The sequence below is a fragment of the Pyrus communis genome, chromosome 10, assembly GCF_963583255.1.
Source record: "Pyrus communis chromosome 10, drPyrComm1.1, whole genome shotgun sequence".
Taxonomy (NCBI): Eukaryota; Viridiplantae; Streptophyta; class Magnoliopsida; order Rosales; family Rosaceae; genus Pyrus; species Pyrus communis.
Window position 1 is genome coordinate 14065132 of NC_084812.1, and position 18296 is coordinate 14083427.

Consider the following 18296-nt stretch of genomic DNA (forward strand, 5'->3'; position numbering starts at 1 on the left):
GATTGGCTGCATATTTTCTAACTTCTAATTGATCATAATACTTAGTGAGAAGGAGAAAACTTAGCATCGAGTTCTCCAAGTCACCGTTTGAAGAATTTTGTGTGATCTTTCCATGAATTTTTTACAGGCTTTGCATTTCGCAGGGAGCACAAAACGTTGCTGAGTCTGGCATGCAAACACGCCAAGCTCCCTATGGTCTTGTTCTTACCAGGTCGGATCTCACTGTACTTTGAAATTGCAAATTAGAAAAGAATACTTCTTGGCAGCAGCATAGGATACATAATATTGAACAATTCTTTGTTTTCCAATGAATTCTTTGAGCAATTGGAAAATGTATTTGAACAAAATGGATTTCTGGAGCAAACTGAGCTTTGACCAGGTTCCAGATTTCCTCAGAAGGCTTGCGAGTTGCGACTAGTACAAGATTGAACATCTGAAATTTAGCACGCTGCTCGCTTGGTAACCCTTTCGTTTTTAGTTTTTATTTTTGCTAAAGTTACAAGGAAAGTAAAGACTAAACAACGAAATGGCCTCCAAAACAAGTCCTAAAAGGTTGGTAGGTCTTACTCGTCAACAAGTCATGAATTAATTAATAATTACTGAAAATGAAGCAGGTCAGGTCTGTGCAATTTGATGGATGGATTACACAATATAATATAGAGCTTGCTTAGTCAATGAAATTTGCAAGCTGGTGGAAGCCAGAAAAGTCAACTTTGTCTTCTGAGTTGAGCCTTGAGATTGCTGGTATGATGTAGGGCCTGTTTGGGATTGAGGTGCTTAAAAAAAAAGCTACTATGAAAAAAAGCTATGAAAATTTTTGGTGTTTGGTAAACTTTGAAAAGCAGCTTTGTTTCAAAGTTGAGGGTGAAAAAAAGCCCAAAACCAAGAGATGACAAGAAGCTGCAATTTGCAGCTTCCAAAAGCAGCTTATTTTCACCCACACACGGGTGAACAGTGTCCACGTTTAATGAAATATACCATAACCCAAAACTGCCCTCGGCTTTCCCTTCACCGACGCTCTCGCCTTTCCCTTCTCCAGAACTCTCTCGCACGCTCTTCACCTCAGAGCTCTCTTACATAACCCGAACCTCAGGCTCTCTCTCGTTCTCTCGTTCTCTCGTTCCATCATGAACTTCCACTCGGTATTGGACGGCTGTGCCTCGACCAAGCGCTGCAGGATCTTGAGCGCCTCGTTGTCCTCGCCGTTTTCGAGCTTCTGCTGCAGAAGCGATTTCAGGGCACCGATGGCTTCCGAATTCGAACCCAGGAAGTCGGACAATGGCGATGAGGATTGGTTGTTCTCGTTATCTGTGACCTGAGTCGGCCCTTCTTCGGTCAATGTCGGCGGAGGTTCGGCTATGGCGAGCAAAGTCGATGATTTGGTGGTGAACACGGCGGCGGTGACTCCGATGAGAATGGCGGTTTTGGCGTAATGTTTAAGAGTTTGAAGAATCGGGCTTGGGTTGTTGTGGGTGTTACCTGGGAGGAGGGGTCGGTGGTGGTGGGCGGCGGAGGAGGCTGTGACTTTGAGGGCAGGGACATTGTGGGAATTGTGGGAATGGGGAGGGTCAAAACGGAGAAGGGAAGGTTGGGTTGGTTTACTGGGAATGAGTTTGTATTGGAAGAGAGATGAGGATGGAGAGAAGGAGGAGGAAGCGAGAGTGGAGGAGGAGTTCATGGTTGAGCCGGCGGGTGCGGAGTGGTGGAGATGACAAGGTTTGGGAGGTTTTGTTTGGGGTTTCTGTGGTAGGTGGGGGAGGAGTCAGAATGCGACTTTTACTCTTAGTGACGGTTGGTGTGGTTAATCTTGGATGTGTTACTTTTTAATTATTTTTGAATAACGTGTTGAAATTTTTTTTTTTTATAGTTCAAAATTTAGGTCTCGTTCTTTTTTTGTTTGATTATAAATTACACCGTCGATTTTACAACAATATCTTCTATTTATTTAATTGTATGATTATCTGCCAAATTGATGATGGCGGACTCATTTCGGGGTTGCATGGAAGCCACATTTAGCACTGACTGAGACTACTTTCAAGTACATTAACAATATTGTACTAATGAATCCTAGCTATTCACTCTAAAATATTTCTATTAAAGTAGTTTGTCATACTAATTAATATTTAAGATAAAGTTTATAAATATTTTTCTTCTAAAAATAAAATATATTTAGTAATTCACTTTTATTTGTTAAGAAAATTAAATTAATATCACATCTAGTAATATACCATTTTTGGTCATTTCACACAGTCACAGCTGTTTTACAAAAAAAGTTTACCAAACACTATGATACTGTTTTTTGTTTCCAAAAGCACTTTTACAAAAAAGTTTACCAAACACTTTGCTGGCTTTATTTCACAGCCGCTTATTCTCACAGCACAGCCGCTTATTCTCACAGAAGCTTTTTTTCAAAGCACAGTAATACCAAACCAGCCCGTAATACTGCTGGCCAAAAAAGCAGAGGACAGAATGGCAGAAGCAATTGTATGCTTTGTGATTGATAAGTTAATCTCACTCCTACTCACCACAGAAGCCAAACTTGCAAGAGACTCGCGCTCTGAAGTAGGCTTCATCAGAGATGAGCTCGAGAGCATCCGATCATTCCTTAAGGATGCAGATGCTAAGGCAGCAACAAAAGATGACGAGATGGCCAATGACAGTATCAAAACTTGGGTCAAACAAGTACGGGAAGCAGCTTATTGCATAGAAGATATTGTTGATGAATACTTGCTTTGCGTCACGCGGCATGATCAAGACCATGGATTCTTTTATTTTATCCCCACGGTGATTTGGTTTCTGAAGAAAATGAGAACGAAAGATGACATTGTCTCAAAAATTGATGGGATGAAAACATTGGTTGGTGAAATCAAGGCTAGAAGTGAAAGATATGGATTTAGTTCTGTTGACTTTGGAGAAAAGACTCTTCCATGGCACGACCCTAGAGTGGCTTCCCTTTTCATTGAGGAAGCTGAAGTTGTGGGGGTTGAATCGGCCAGAGATGAGCTAATTGGTCGGTTGGTAAATGAAGCGTCGAGGTGCGAAGTAATCTCGGTGGTTGGCATGGGAGGACTCGGGAAGACCACTCTTGCCAAGAAAGTTTATGACAATCAGAAGGTGGTGGCACATTACGATTGTCACGCTTGGATCACAGTGTCTCAGTCTTACAAGGTGGAGGATCTTTTGAGGAGGATGATAATGCAATTCTACAAGGCGAGGAAGGAGTTTACCCCCCATGGGATTGACACAATGGATGAGGAGGCTCTAATTCGCAAATTGAGAGAATATTTGGAGCAAAAGAGGTATGTGGTTGTTTTCGATGATGTATGGAAAGTAGACTTTTGGGGGGCTATAGAACATGCTTTACCAGATAATAAAGGTGGAAGAATAATGATCACTAGTAGGAATAAAGATGTTGCTGATTTTTGCAAAAGGTCTTGTTTTGTTCATGTCCATCCCTAGAAACTTCTGCCTCCAAACAAGGCATGGGAATTGTTTTGCAAAAAGGCGTTTCAGTTCGAATTGGAGGGAAATTGTCCTCCGGATTTGGAGGAGTTGTCTCTTAATATTGTTAAGAAATGTAAAGGACTACCTTTGGAAATTGTTTCCATAGATGGTCTGCTGTCGACCTGAGTTAAAGGTTTGTATGAATCGCAGAGATTATATAATAGCCTCAGTTCCGAATTGGAAAGCAATCCCCATCTTAAAAGCCTCACAAGAATCCTATACCTCAGCTATCATCATCTACCGTATTACCTCAAATCTTGTGTCTTATACTTTGGCATCTTTCCTGAGGACTATTCGGTTAGTTGCATGAGATTGATTCGGTTGTGGACTGCTGAAGGGTTTGTAAAATCGAGGAAGGGAAAGACATTGGAAGAGGTTGGAGAGGAATACTTGACAGAGCTAATTCATAGAAACCTGGTTCAAGTGTCGAAAGTTTACATTGATGGAAAAGCTAGAAGCTGTCGTGTTCATGATCTTTTGCCCATGTTTATTTTTGCCAATTGAATTGAATGAATCAAAGGAAAATCAAAGAAATAAAAATGAACTTAAGTGCAGTGAACGAGAGAAATAATGGTGTGTGAAAATCATTTCCTTAATAATGATAGTGCAACAATACTCAAAGTCTATTTACGAGTATATCTTTGGGAAATTTATATTAAATATGAGTTAAAAGTTAAAAATTTAGCTAGTGAGTTGGACATGCCTGAAAGAGGTGAAATGTATATATTTGAGCAAAATGAATTTAAGGTTTCCCATTTCCTCGGAATGGTTGTGATTCGTTAGTCCAAGATTGGACATGGACATTTGATACTTACCAAGCTAAAAACATGAGTTGTATGTTTTAAAAAACATGAAAATGTTGCAGGCGACGTCGATAAACACAATGTCAATAAACTCCAACTGTATTTGTATTTTCATATTATCATGTTGTCACCCAAGTATTATTTAATCTATAGTATATGCATGTATTCAAGTTATTTCCGAACTGTTTTCCATCTAAGAGTCCCATTTGCATTCGAATCTGGTTAAATTAATAAACATGTTTTCATTAGGAACAAACTGTGTTCGAGGAAATGGTTAAAAGGGCCCTAAACTCCCTCCTTCTTGAACTTCAAGATTATGAACTAAAAGTCTTTGTTCACAAGGCAAGAAAAAGAACTTAATGTAGACTTAACCCATCTATGACAATCCTTTGATAACAAGAAGTTTAAGTAACTTGGGGCGCAAGTAATCGACTTAAATCACATCTATTCAACCTCTGTACTGAGATAACAGTGGCACACCAAGATCCTTGTTAATTTTGATTGTGAGTCTCAAGGCCTATAGCTAAGGCCCCACAAATGCACATTTCAAGCTAACTACAAACTATCATTGTAGCACACCAAACAACAAGAGCCAGCTCGACAACCAACCAAAGTGCCACACCCCTGGGAAGCTGTGCAAGGAGAATCTTGCCCGAACAGAAATTCTACTAGATCATAGTACCAAGTGAGATGATCAATTGTATGTTTTTAAAACATAAAAAATGTTGCAGCCATCGTCGACAAACATGATGCCAATAAACTCCAACTGTATATGTATTTTCATATTATCATGTACGACGTTGTCCCCCAAGTATTGTTTGATCTGTAGTATTTGTATTATGTGTGTACAGATATATGCTTGTGCAACAGCCAGCCCTACATATACAAGTGATCGTTCATTTCTTCGACCAAACAGACAAGAATTCGAAATAGCTTAACATGGCACGAGTTGCTTATCTTCTCGTGGTTGCGCTTCTCGTTCTTCCTAGCACGGTTTTCGCGACACAGTATGTCGTCGGAGATGACCAAGGCTGGAATTCTGGAGTTGATTACTACGCTTGGGTTGAAGGAAAAACATTCCATGTTGGAGATTCATTAGGTGATCACTTAGCACTCTCACATTGCTTCCTCTATATTTTGATGAAAATCTCACTTTTTCCTCTTGAACTTGCAACTGCATGACTTCGTCCCCCGTGCTTTTATTTTGTTTCTTAAGTTACTCTATTCTGTTCAACTGGTCAGAAAAATTGTTAATTTCGTTGTTGTGGAACAACGACAAGAAAATGCCAAGTATCGAGTAGTACGTTAGTTTCCTAACCAATGCATTTATTCATTGAAAGTTGCTTTTTTGTTTTGTAGTTTTCAATTACAATGCAGGTGAGCACAATGTGATTGTAGTTGGTTCTAATGGGTACGATCAATGTCTTGCATCTCCAAACAGCGGTGCCTATTACAGTGGTAACGACGTACTAACGTTTGTCGCTGCCGGGGACTTCTACTTCATCTGTGAATATCACTGCGATTACAGCGACCAGAAGGTTAAGGTCACCGTAAACTAGACTGATTTCACTCATGCCTGCCTTCATTTTCTTCACCAGCTTCAGCTTAATAAAGAGATCACATGTAGTTTATTTTTCTTCAGTAAAACATGTATTAAGGAAGAGACATAATTCCTCTTTTTGTGACTGCGTTTATCATAGTTTTCCGTTGCAAAAGAATATGTAGTTGGAGATGGAGAATATGACTTTCTATGCTGGTGATATATTACGTGATCATTACTTATAAGGTATGACTTATTTGTTCGTCTTCAAAGTTTTGTTGATTCTTTTTTAATCTTTCAATTTTTTTTTTTAATAGTTATGACACACGCTGATGATTTTGACAATGAGAAAAGATTTTCACACACGCTTTTCTATCATCATAGGGATGACAGTTTAACCGTTAAAGTCGATAACTAAGGATAACCATCCAAACAAAACAGATTTGGGTGTGAAAATTCTAGTATATTTTGGATAATGTGGAAAAACCTTGAATATTATTCTGTTCTCATTTTGGATATGATTATAAAAGTTCCCGTATCCATCCCCAAATTTGACCGAGTAATATAAATAATGCATAATATATTATATACATATATGTGTATTTATTATTCACCGAACCCATTGTGAGTTGCATTTTGTGAGAAAGTAAAGTTTTGAATCAAAATCAATGAAAATTCAATGGTGCTTATGGGAGATATAAAAAAATTAGCCAACATCATCAATGTTTTAAATTCAATGTTTAATTTTTTATCTCCACAAGATCCGTTCATTGAATAATTTTATACATCAAACATTTAATACCGAAATTAATATCTACTAAGTTATAATGCGTCAACTAAAGAAATATATTTTTTGTATTGACGAAGATGGATATAACCGTTAATCGACGAGAATCTGTTATCCAATGGTTAATTTGAGGTATGAATATGGTTAATTTATGTGGTTATGTGGATGAATATAGCGTTTCGGTCCCCAAACAAAATCGTTGCCACTTAATTGTTAAATTTCATCTCTTGATTCTTCCGTTGAATTATTCAATCTAAATGCCAAAAATAGAGAAGAGCTTGTAGTAGAAAAAAAATGAAGGGTGGAAGTCATTTCCGTTGAGTCCTTGACCTTTTGTGCCTGTTACACGCTGCATTGACACAAAAATTTTCTTCCAAGCTCTTGTTTGGTAACCTTGTTGTTCTTAGTTTTGAGTTTTCATTTTTTTTTGTTATAGATAGAGAGAAAATATGTGAGTTTTCATTTTTTTTTTTTTTGTTTTTTTTGTTTTTTTGTTTTTTGTTTTTGTTGGTTATAGATAGATAGAAAATATGTGAGAGTATAAGAAGGGTATAAGAAGAAAGTGGAGATAAAAGAAAACTCATGGAACAAAAATAACTCAAAATTGCTATAAGTTTTCATTTGGGAAGTAATTCCTCTCTTTTTTTTTTTTTTTTGGCGTTCTACACTTACCTACTTAATTATGCCTACTGTTTTTTTTTAATTTTATTTGTTCAATCCAATGGTTAATAAAATGGGCGTTTTGAAATAGGCGTCTCATTTTTTAATTTCGTTGATTAAACATCTATTCCTTTTAAGAATTTGATTAAATATTTTTTTTCAACTTTATTAGAAGTACGTTTGATTATATTGGTACATTTGGTTATATATAATATTGGTATATTTAATTTTGTGGTACATTTGAATTTCTGGTACATTTAGAATCTAAACTTACCAAAGGTCGGTCCGTATATTTTCAAATATACCATAAGTTTTAAATACATTTTTTTAGATAACAATACATATTAATGAATTAATGAAGTTTTCTTATGAAAATATTCATGACTTTTTTTAATGAAGGAAGAGACTAATTAAATATAATAACAGAAATAAAAAAATTAATCTTTTTGAGTAATATTGAGGAATTAGTTATATTAATATTTTTAATAAAGCCATGAATTTAAAATTTCCTAGATTGTAGGAAATTAGTTGTTAACTAGGTTAAGTGGATATATATTAAATAAATAAATAAAAAGGCTGAGTTGGCAATTGATCAAAGCATCTTAATCAATTTTTGTAAAGCAACATATGTTTAATCGAAACAAGTTAGAAAAAATGTAAAGGCTTCTTATTACTCCTTAATAAAAATGGAGTGCTAGAGCTATAAAAGAGAGTGCATAATTCACTCATCTTTTCATTTTATGTATCATCCTTTCCCCGCTCCTCTCATCACTCTTCATTCTCCATGCTTGATATATTTCCGATGATTTTTGTGCCTATTTTAGCTTCTTACACATTAAACTTTATTTTTAAGCATCAAATTAAATAAATCAAACGAAAACAACAAATATGATTAACATAAGTGTGTGAAAGGCTAAAAAGCGCATGTTATTATCATTTCTCGTTACCCTCCTTATCTAACAATACATACTCATTACCCCTCTCAAAAAGGGTGCCCATGATAGTGGAAATGACAAAATAACCTTGAAGATTCCTAATAACAAGCTCAAAGTCCCTATCTTGTCAGAAGATTTGAAAATTCTATATGGACAGAAAAAAGTCTTTTCAGAAAGCTTAGGTCAGATTTTGGGCTTTGTTGGGATTCTATTGAAAGACTTGGGCTAGGTTAGAAGTCCAAAATGATATTCATCTTTGGTCAATTTACCAAACTCGAAGTTCCAATATTGTCTCTTAGTCATGGAGAAAATTTATTTTCTCCCTGGACTCGTTTAGTTATGAATGGAATTACGGACAAAAATATGTCATCCCCACATTAGTAATATCTGATAATATATATATGGGAGATTCAAAATGACTATTTTGTTGATGTCACATTGTGATGCGACAGATTTGTAACTCACATTATTAAAGTTTAAATTTCCGTTGTATATGATGTGATTAAAGTTATAAGTCTATCCGTTGTCATATGTATGAATCTTCCAACACAATATCACTTGAATAAATAAAAATACAAGTAAAACTACCGATACTACTTGTGATAACATTTCACATGTTCTTAGTGTTACAGTGTAACAAGGTGGAGGATTTTTTGAGGATGATGATAATGCAAAAGAGGTATGTGGATGTTTTGGACGATGTATGGAAAGTAGACGTTTTTTTTTTTTTGGGGGGGGGGGGGGGGGGGGGCGGGGGGCGGGCGGGGGCTATAGAACATGCTTTACCAGAAAATAAAGGTGGAAGAATAATGATCACTAGTAGGATTAAAGATGTTGCTGATTTTTGCAAAGGTCTTGTTTTGTTCATGTTCATTGCTTGCAACTTCTGCCTCCAAACAAGGGATGGATCGGTTGTGGACTATTCGATTAGTTGCATAAGATTCATTCGGTTGTGGATCGCTGAAGGATTGTAAAATCGAAGAAGGGCAAGACATTAATGGAAGAGGAGGTTGGAGAAGAATAATTGGCTGACCTAATGATGGAAAAGCTAGAAGCTGTCGTGTTCATGATCTTTTGCATGAAGTCCTCCGAAGAAAGAGTTCCGGTTCGAGCTTCTATCCCGTGTTATCAGAAGATGAGTCAACTTTTGAACCTGTAACTCAACGTCTCTCGATAGACAGCAGTCCCTCTGAAGCCTTGAGAAGCATTACACAGTCTCATATCCGTTTCGTATTTACTTTCAACCAAGCAGAATGGCCCAAGTCTTTTCTCAACACATGGAGTGGAAACTCAAAACTTGTGAAAGTGTTGGATTTCACAGATGCTCCAATCAGTCATCTTCCGAAATACATGGGGTATTTGTATCTCTTGAAGTACTTAAGCCTAAGGAATACGAAAGTGAAGTTGCTTCCGGAGTTCATTGGCAATCTGCAAAACTTAGAAAACCTGGGATCTGAAACAGTATCTGGTGTATGAAATACCAGCCGAGATTAAAAGGCTCGTTAAGTTGAGACATCTTTTTGGGATACTGCTATGACTGCAACATAGAGTTTAGCCTTAAATCTGAACAAGGAGTGAAGATAGATGATGGTATTGGATGCGTTCAAGCTTTGCAGAAAGTTAAGGCAAATCATGGAGGGATCAACCTAATCAAAGCGCTTGGCAAGCTAAGGCAGCTGAGTAAGGCCTAAAAGCTTCAAAAATGAAGATGGAAGGGCCATATGCGATTCGATAGAAAAGATGAGCCGCCTCGAATCTCTAGAATTAAGTACAATAAGTGAAGATGAAGTCCTGGATCTGCAATCCATTTCAAGTCCACCAGAATTTATTCGAATTCTCTACCTGAAGGGCGTCTAGAGAAGTTGTCAAGTTGAATTCCAAAGTTTCAACACCTAGTCAAGCTAAATATTTTGTGGTCAAGGTTGAGAGACTCCCCACTAAAAGCCCTTCAAAACCTACCTAATGTGTTCGAGCTTGGACTCTCGTACAAGGCATATGGCGGCGTGGAGCTGCATTTCGAGTGAGGCTTTACGAAACTGGAGGTGCTACAACTCAGGGACTTGGAGGGGCTAAATTCATTGGTTATAGACAATGGGGCTATGCCTCTTCTCAGAGAGCTACAAATAGGACCTTCCCCACGACCGAAGAAGATGCCCTCTAGCATCCACCATCTCCCAAATCTAACAACTCTTCGCTTTGTGAATTGAAAATTTATAGTACAATTTACTGCTTAAAGAGCATCTCATGTGGGGTAGGGAGGCTTGCCAAAACTTGGTTATATGACATAAAAATTAGTTACAGTTTACTGCTTTAATAAATGATTTTCACACACACACTATTTTTCTCCCCCAACACACCCATGTTTATTTTTGCCAATTGAATTGAATGAATCAAGGGAAAATCAAAGAAATAAAAATGAACTTAAGTGCAGTGAACGAGAGAAATAATGGTGTGTGAAAATCATTTCCTTAATAATGATAGTGCAACAATACTCAAAGTCTATTTACGAGTATGTCTTTGGGAAATTTATATTAAATATGAGTTAAAAGTTAAAAATTTAGCTAGTGAGTTGGACATGCCTGAAGGAGGTGGAATGTATATATTTGGGCAAAATGAATTTAAGGTTTCCCATTTCCTCGGAACGGTTGTGATTCGTTAGTCCAAGATTGGACATGGACATCTGATACTTACCAAGCTAAAAACATGAGTTGTATGTTTTAAAAAACATGAAAATGTTGCAGGCGACGTCGATAAATACAATGTCAATAAACTCCAACTGTATATGTATTTTCATATTATCATGTTGTCACCCAAGTATTATTAATCTATAGTATATGCATCATGTGTGTACAGACATACGCTTGTGCCAAGTAGCCACAGCCAGCCCTATATATACAAGTGATCGTTCAGTTCTTCGACCGGACAGACACGAATTCGAAATAGCTTGACATGGCACGAGTCACTTATCTTCTCGTGATCGCGCTTCTCATTCTTCCTAGCGTGGTGTTCGCGACATAGTATGTCGTCGGAGATGACGAAGGCTGGAATTCAGGAGTTGATTACTATGCTTGGGTTGAGGGAAAAACATTCTATGTTGGAGATTCATTAGGTGATCTTAGCACTTTCACATTGCTTCTCTATACTTTGATGAAAATCTCACTTTTTCCTCTAAACTTGTAATGCATGAATTTGCCGCCCGTACTTTTACTTTGTTTCTTAAGTTACTCTATTTCATTAAATTGGTCAGAAAAATCGTTAACTTCATAGTTGTGGAACAATGAAAAGAAAATGCCTAGTATCGAATAATACGTTAGTCTCCTAACCGTTGCATTTATTCGTTGAATGTTGATTTTTTGTTTTCCAGCTTTCAATTACAATGCAGGTGCCCACAATGTGGTTGTAGTTGATGCTAACGGGTATGATCAATGTCTTGCGTCTCCAAACAACGGTGCCTATAACAGCGGCCACGACGTACTGACGTTTAACGTTGCCGGGGACTACTATTTCATATGTGAATGGCACTGCAATCACACCGACCAGAAGCTTAAGGTCACCGTAAACTAGATTGATTCACTCATATATGCCGGCATCTTCTTCACCAGCTTTAGCTTATTAACGGAGACCCCTTGTACTTTGTTCTTCTCCTCCTTTTTTATTTTTTCAATAAACTTAAAGATGTTGGTAAATTGATGTATAACATGACCACCCAATGCCCTGACCAAAAGAACAGAAGGATTACCGACGAGCGAGAAAAACTTAAATAATGATTGGTAATAATTATTTATAGATCACCCAATGCCCTGACCAAAAGAACAGAAGGTTGTATAGATGACGTAATAAACTCAAACTGCGGGATTCATAATGGATTTGAATCCAAACGTATAGATCAAAATGTGTGGCAAAGGTATTTATACATCTTTACTTAAATAATTATTGGTAATATTGCGATGGTGTGACCAAACCACTAGCAAACCTATGAAGCCTCACTATCGTTATATTTCAGATGGTGCTATCTACATATTTCTTTTTTATCTCTCACACATTCCTGTTAATTTTTATCATTTGATCTTTTTCAATTCATTTGATTCGACTGCTGAAAATTGAGAAAGGTGTGTAGAAAAGGTAAAAATATGTGAGTGAATAGCACTGCTCTATAATTAAGATGATAATCATGATTAAACCTGACAATATAGTCAAGTGATTTCTTCCAAGGAGCAAACATATATTATGGCAAGAGACATCATTGCTCTTTTTGTGACTGCGTTTATCATTGTTTTCCATGGCAATATATTGGGTGATATTTTAGGTGATCATTACTTATAACTTATGTGTTGGTCTTCAAATTTTTGTGGATTTTTTTTTCTTTCAATTTTTTTGAATGTTATACCGCTGGTTTTATTTTGATGATTTTGACGGTGGAAAAAGACTTTCACACATGTTTTTCCACCTTGTGCACATAATTGTTAACTTTTATCGTTTGATTCTTTATTGAATTATTCAATTCAATTCCAAATGCCAAAAATAAAGAAATTTTTTTCATGAAGAAAATGAAGTGTGAAAATCATTTTTTGTTCTAGATGGAGAGAAAACAAGCGAGAGTATAAGGAGAGATGAAAGAAAACTCATGGAACAATTAACTCAAAATTGCTATTAGTTTTCATTTGGAAAGTAATTTTCGCACTTTTTTGGGCATTCTACACTTATTTGCTTAATTATGCTTATTGATTATTTTTTTATTTGTTCAATCCAATGGTTTAGCCAACCCCACTTAGCCCTGGTTTGGGATTGAGGTGATTTAAAAAAAAAAGTGGATATGAAAAAAAGTTGGGGGGGTTTTGGTGTTTGGTAAACTCTCAAAATCAACTTTATTTCAAAGTTTGGGATGTAAATAAGCCCAAAACCTAAAGCTGCAAATAGTAGCTTCCAAAAACCAGATTATTTTCAAAACACGGGTGAACAATAAGATCTTTAATGAATTTTTCAATAACCCCAAAATTGCCCTGCTTTCCTTTCACTTTCAGCACACCTCTCACATTCCGCTCTCACAAAACCCGAACCAGAAAACTTCCAATCCCAGTGATCTCTCTCATTCTCCAGAAAACTTCCAAAAGTCCCTAGGGTCATCAAAATGAGGATCATGTTCAAATTTCAAAATGACGATCACATTCAGAAACCCACTAAAAAAAGGAAAAGTATTGGGAATATGAATCTCACCGTTCTACCATCAATGGTGTGCGTATCCTGAAGAACCCTATCGAGAACAGTAAGATCTACAAAAACCACAAACCCAAAACCCCTGGGGTGGTCGGAGATCTTATCCCTCATGACCACCATCTGCAAAACATTGTCGTAGTTGCTGAAGTACTCTTTAAGCTTATCTTTTGAGGTCTCCCATGAAATCCCACCGATAAAAAGCTTCCCCTGATCGGAATCCATGTGCGTTTTCATTACCTCTCCTTCTCACTGCGTGTGAGAGTGAAAGCTTCGATCTTTATTAAATTTTGGAAGTAGGTTTTTGGATTTTGGGGGTTTGGGATTTGGGAGAAGAATGAAGGAAGGGTTTATGGCCGACTAGAAAGAGAATAGAGACAGATTAGGGGGTCGAGTGCGTATGTATGCTTCGAGATTGGGGGGAAGTTTGGGATTTGGGGAATGGAAGTATGTGTTTGGACGGGTGAGATTTGCTGGATTGGTTGGTCGGGAATCACTTTGATGTTTTGTACGGCTTGGATTTGATGTAAGTCGAAATCCACTAGAGGGTTAGCTCTCTGTCAGGTGAGGTGCATAGAGATGACATATGGTCTCCTTCTTTACCTTGTTGAGCTAAAAATGTCCCCAAAAATGTCCCAGCAATAACTACATACGGAGGTATTATGAACGTGATCGTCATTTTGATGTCCTTAGGAACTTTTGTGAAGAGAGCGATAATAGTGATGATGATGATGAAGAATATCAAAATTATCAAGTTGAAGGATCACATGAGATAAAAGCATTAAGAAATAGAATAGTGGCAAGTTTGATGAATGCATTTAATTAGACTACTTTCAAGTACATTAACAATATTGTACTAATGAATTCTAGCTATTCAGTCTAAAATATTTCAATTGAAGTAGTTTGTTATACTAATTAATATTTAAGATAAAGTTTATAAATATTTTTCTTTTACAAATAAAGTATATTTAGTAATTCACCTTTATTGGTTAAGAAAATTAAATTAATGGCACATCTAGTATTATACCCTTTTTGGTCATTTCACACAATCACAGTTGTTTTACATAAAAGTTTACCAAACACTATAATACTGTTTTTTTTTTTTTTTCAAAAGCATTTTAACAAAAAAGTTTACCATACACTCTGCTGCTTATTCTCACAGCACAGCAAAAACAGTTTTTTTTCAAAGCACAGCAATACCAAACCAACCCTTAATGGGAAAAGGATTTGTTATTGTTGTTCAATCCAATGGTTAATAAAAAAGGAGTGCTAGAGGTGACAAGGAGAGTGAAAAATTGACTCATCTTTTCATTTTGAAAAGTGCTATTCACACACCCATTTTTACTTCCTACACATTCTTGTTAATTTTTGCCGTTGATTTTTTTTTCAATTCATTTGATCCGATAGCCAAAAATTGAGAAGGGTGTATGAAAAGTAAAAATGGGTGTGTAGATAGCACTACCCCTCATTTTATATATCATCCTTCCCCCTACTCCTCTCATCAACCTTCATTCTTCTTTGATATATTTCTCTATGGAGTTGATTTTACACTTATTTTAGCTTTTTACACACCACACTTTAATTTAGCCATCAACTTAAATAAATGAAACGAAAACAACAAATATGATTAAATATGAGTATTTGAGAGGCTAAAAAAGACATGTGATTATCATTTCTCATTACCCCCTCTATATCTAACAAAACGTACTAATTAAACTAAAAATTAAAAACAAATAGGTTACAAACGAGTTTTAAATTTTTTGTTTTCACAGGTATGAATCTTTACTAAGTGAGTATACTGTGTTTTTTCTTTGCTGATTAGTTCATTACTTTGATTTATTAAAGACTTAGTTGTGGGAGCATGTATAATTACTCCTTCATTTTGTTGTGTTTCCTAGTGTTCAATTACCACAATGTTATAGTAATGAACTAGAAAAATGACTCGCCCACTACTGCCTGTTCTGATTTCATAATGCATTTTCAATTAGAGTAATCTAGAAAATGTACATCTTAGTTCAACCAATTCCAAAAAAAAAAAAAAAAAAAAAAAAACAAACACAGGCAAACATAGATAATTCAACATAATTTGAAAACCAAAGAAACCGACGACCAAGGTTAATTGATATAGCAGAATTGGTATTTTAGCTTGCATTTAGATTAAATTTACTTTACATCAACAACCCATACATAATCAAAAGGGCATATTTTGAAGTTTGAGGCAACAAAAGATGTAACCATAAAATATCTTGTTTTTACATAATGAAGGCAAGTAGCATGCAGTTCACAAATATTTTTTATGTGCATGCAATGTGACAAAATTCATGTCCTGCAAGCTATGTTAGTGTCATAGCGATCGCAAAAAGATTATAAAAACACATTCTTAAAGTGTCTACAATATGTAAATTTGGAAGTGGAATGCCAAAAAACTATACACATTATATTTGCACCAAGCCATCATTAAATCCTTGAGAGATCATTTCTTCTGAGAATCAATAACGGGTAGAGGCACATATCTCCAACACTAAAATAGAAATAGGAGACCATATCTCACTAATGGGTAGAGGCACATATAGTATTTAAGCAACTGGCTAAACAATAACGGGTTGAAGTCGCGTAATATAAAAGAAAAATTAACCTTTGAGTTTTTGCAAGTTCTAATTTAGTGAAAAATGCCCTTTTCACACCTTTGTTTGAGGAAAATGATTGGATTTCTTCAGTGCATGGTTCCAAAGGTATAAAAGAAACGGGATTGCATCAACAACAACTTGCTTCCCAACATTCACAGCATGCGTGCATGGTTTAGCCGAGCCAATAGTTGTGCTAGGTGGTGGCTCGTTCTCAAGTAATCCATAAACTACAAAGACTGTCTTGCCAAATTCCTTGTTTTAATTTTCAAATCAAAGTTGGAATGTTTTTGTGGTGCCAACCAATCTTTTAAGGTGTAGCAGCAACACAAAAGAATCATCATGCCCTTCTTCTATGACGAGATAGTGGCAAGATACGGCCAAATTGTTTTTAATATGTCTTCCTATCATCATAAGGTTGAACTAGTTTGTGTTGTCTTCCACAATAAAATTGATCTTGAATCTAAGTAATAGATGATAAAATTGTTAAAATTATAGATGTAGTATGAAGAAATATAAACAATGTAAAAAATTTGGATGCAAGTGTTACCATGGTTCATGCAATTTTTTTAGCAACCCGTGTTCAAAGCTTTCAAAGGTTGCAAATGTCTTCTTCACAAACTTGTGGCAAGATGGTCACAATTTGTATCATCACCCCTAGCTTAGATCGTAACTAACAATGGTCACCTAGCACATGAATTCTAAGCAAAAGAGATGAAGCACCAAAAAAAGCACAAGAGACGAATTAATCACAATAAAACTCTAAGCAAAACAGATGAAGCACAAAAAAAAGCTGAACAAAATTGGTGACTACTTGTTTTTGTAACCAAAATGCAAAAATAAAAAACAAATCAAACATATTAGGTTTAGAACAAAATTCAAAAGAGAAAACATTCTCTAAAAATGATAAACCACTTAAAGACATCAATATCATCGGAAATCAAGTAGAGACGATGATATGCATTTACCATGTTTTTGTGTTTAGCCAAAAGAGAAAAACTAAGAGTGGTTGCAAAATACAATTCGCAAAAGAAGAAACTTTTTTTTTTAACTGCACAAGGATAGTGCATTAACCTTATTTAGTGCAGGATTGAGGAGTAACTCTTCAATAGTCTTCAACTCAGAATTAGCAGTAATAGGGGGTTTTGCATACATTTCAGCTGAGCTGGGTAGCATCTCAACATGCAATTTTAGGTATTGAAACCCGGTTCTTACATTTTTGCAGCAAGAAGATAGTTCGTAAAATAATAAACGATAAAGAAGAGTTGTTGATTTAACTTTATTTATACTATGTAAGTTGTGGGATGTCGGGGTTGAAAAAGCACATTATTGAGTCCGTGCTTCCCAAAAAAAGTTATCCCGTAAGATAAAGATTAGTAAAATGTAGTTTACAGTGGGTGCATTTAAAGTTTAAACTATGGCGAGGAACAACCTTGGCATTGCTTCACTTTGAGGCAATCAAAACAATAACACAGGTGGCGCCAACGATTTTATTGTCATCTTGAAAACCTGTTGCACTTTATGCCCACAGGTTGACCCTTATTTGCTCTCCTATGGAATAAGAAAATGCAATAAGTATTTTCAACATCAAGTTTATATGGTCATGCATGTATAAATTTATAGCAACAATTTAACAGAAACATTACCAACTCGCTATTTTGTGTTTGTAAGTTTCGTTTTTTCGAAATCCTAATATTCTGCATAGTCACCTCCTTAGTTGGTTGTAAGGTCATTAAACAACCAAAAGAAATCTATAAAGAATATAGTAAAAAGAATGATGGTAAATTCAATTATATTAAAACTGCTAATAATGAATTTAAAGGTTTACCAGTATTTTGAAAACGTTATGGTTTACTTGTGAGCTCCACATCTCTGTTCACTTTTTTGTGAAGCTGATCAAATTCAACCAGATTAAATTATTGCATCGGGATGAGTTAGTTGGTTCTCTCAACAGGGACTATGGTCATTCTTCTGTTCACCTTAATCATTGCAGCATGAGGGACAATTTTGCTTGAGATTCTATTGTTGACGACACGAAACTTATTAATTTCATAAGTACACACGATATTAAGCTCTCATAAAAGAATTGGATGTCCAAAGGGTTTATAGTTACGTGGATTATATTTCCCTTGTAGTGTATAAAAACTAAACAATATGAATCATGAAAGAAAGTTTATACTGTTTAATAAGTAGGCATAAAGTTTCGATTTTGTAAGCTATTCATCGATAAAC

The 18296-nt window shown here is 35.8% G+C and overlaps 1 protein-coding gene and 1 pseudogene across 1 annotated transcript; one reads left to right on the forward strand and one right to left on the reverse strand.

The window, feature by feature from the left end:
* Positions 1-1057: 1057 nt before the first annotated feature.
* Positions 1058-1678, reverse strand: LOC137747899 (protein SLOW GREEN 1, chloroplastic-like). Its single transcript, XM_068488028.1, has one exon. It carries the CDS (start codon positions 1676-1678, stop codon positions 1058-1060), a length of 621 nt encoding a protein of 206 aa, XP_068344129.1.
* Positions 1679-2469: 791 nt separating this feature from the next.
* LOC137747900 (disease resistance protein RPM1-like) lies at positions 2470-9879 on the forward strand (annotated as a pseudogene).
* Positions 9880-18296: the final 8417 nt, after the last annotated feature.

Excerpts from the sequence above, each read along its gene's own strand:
- LOC137747899 (XM_068488028.1), bottom strand. The coding sequence starts at position 1,678 with ATGAACTCCTCCTCCACTCTCGCTTCCTCCTCCTTCTCTCCATCCTCA.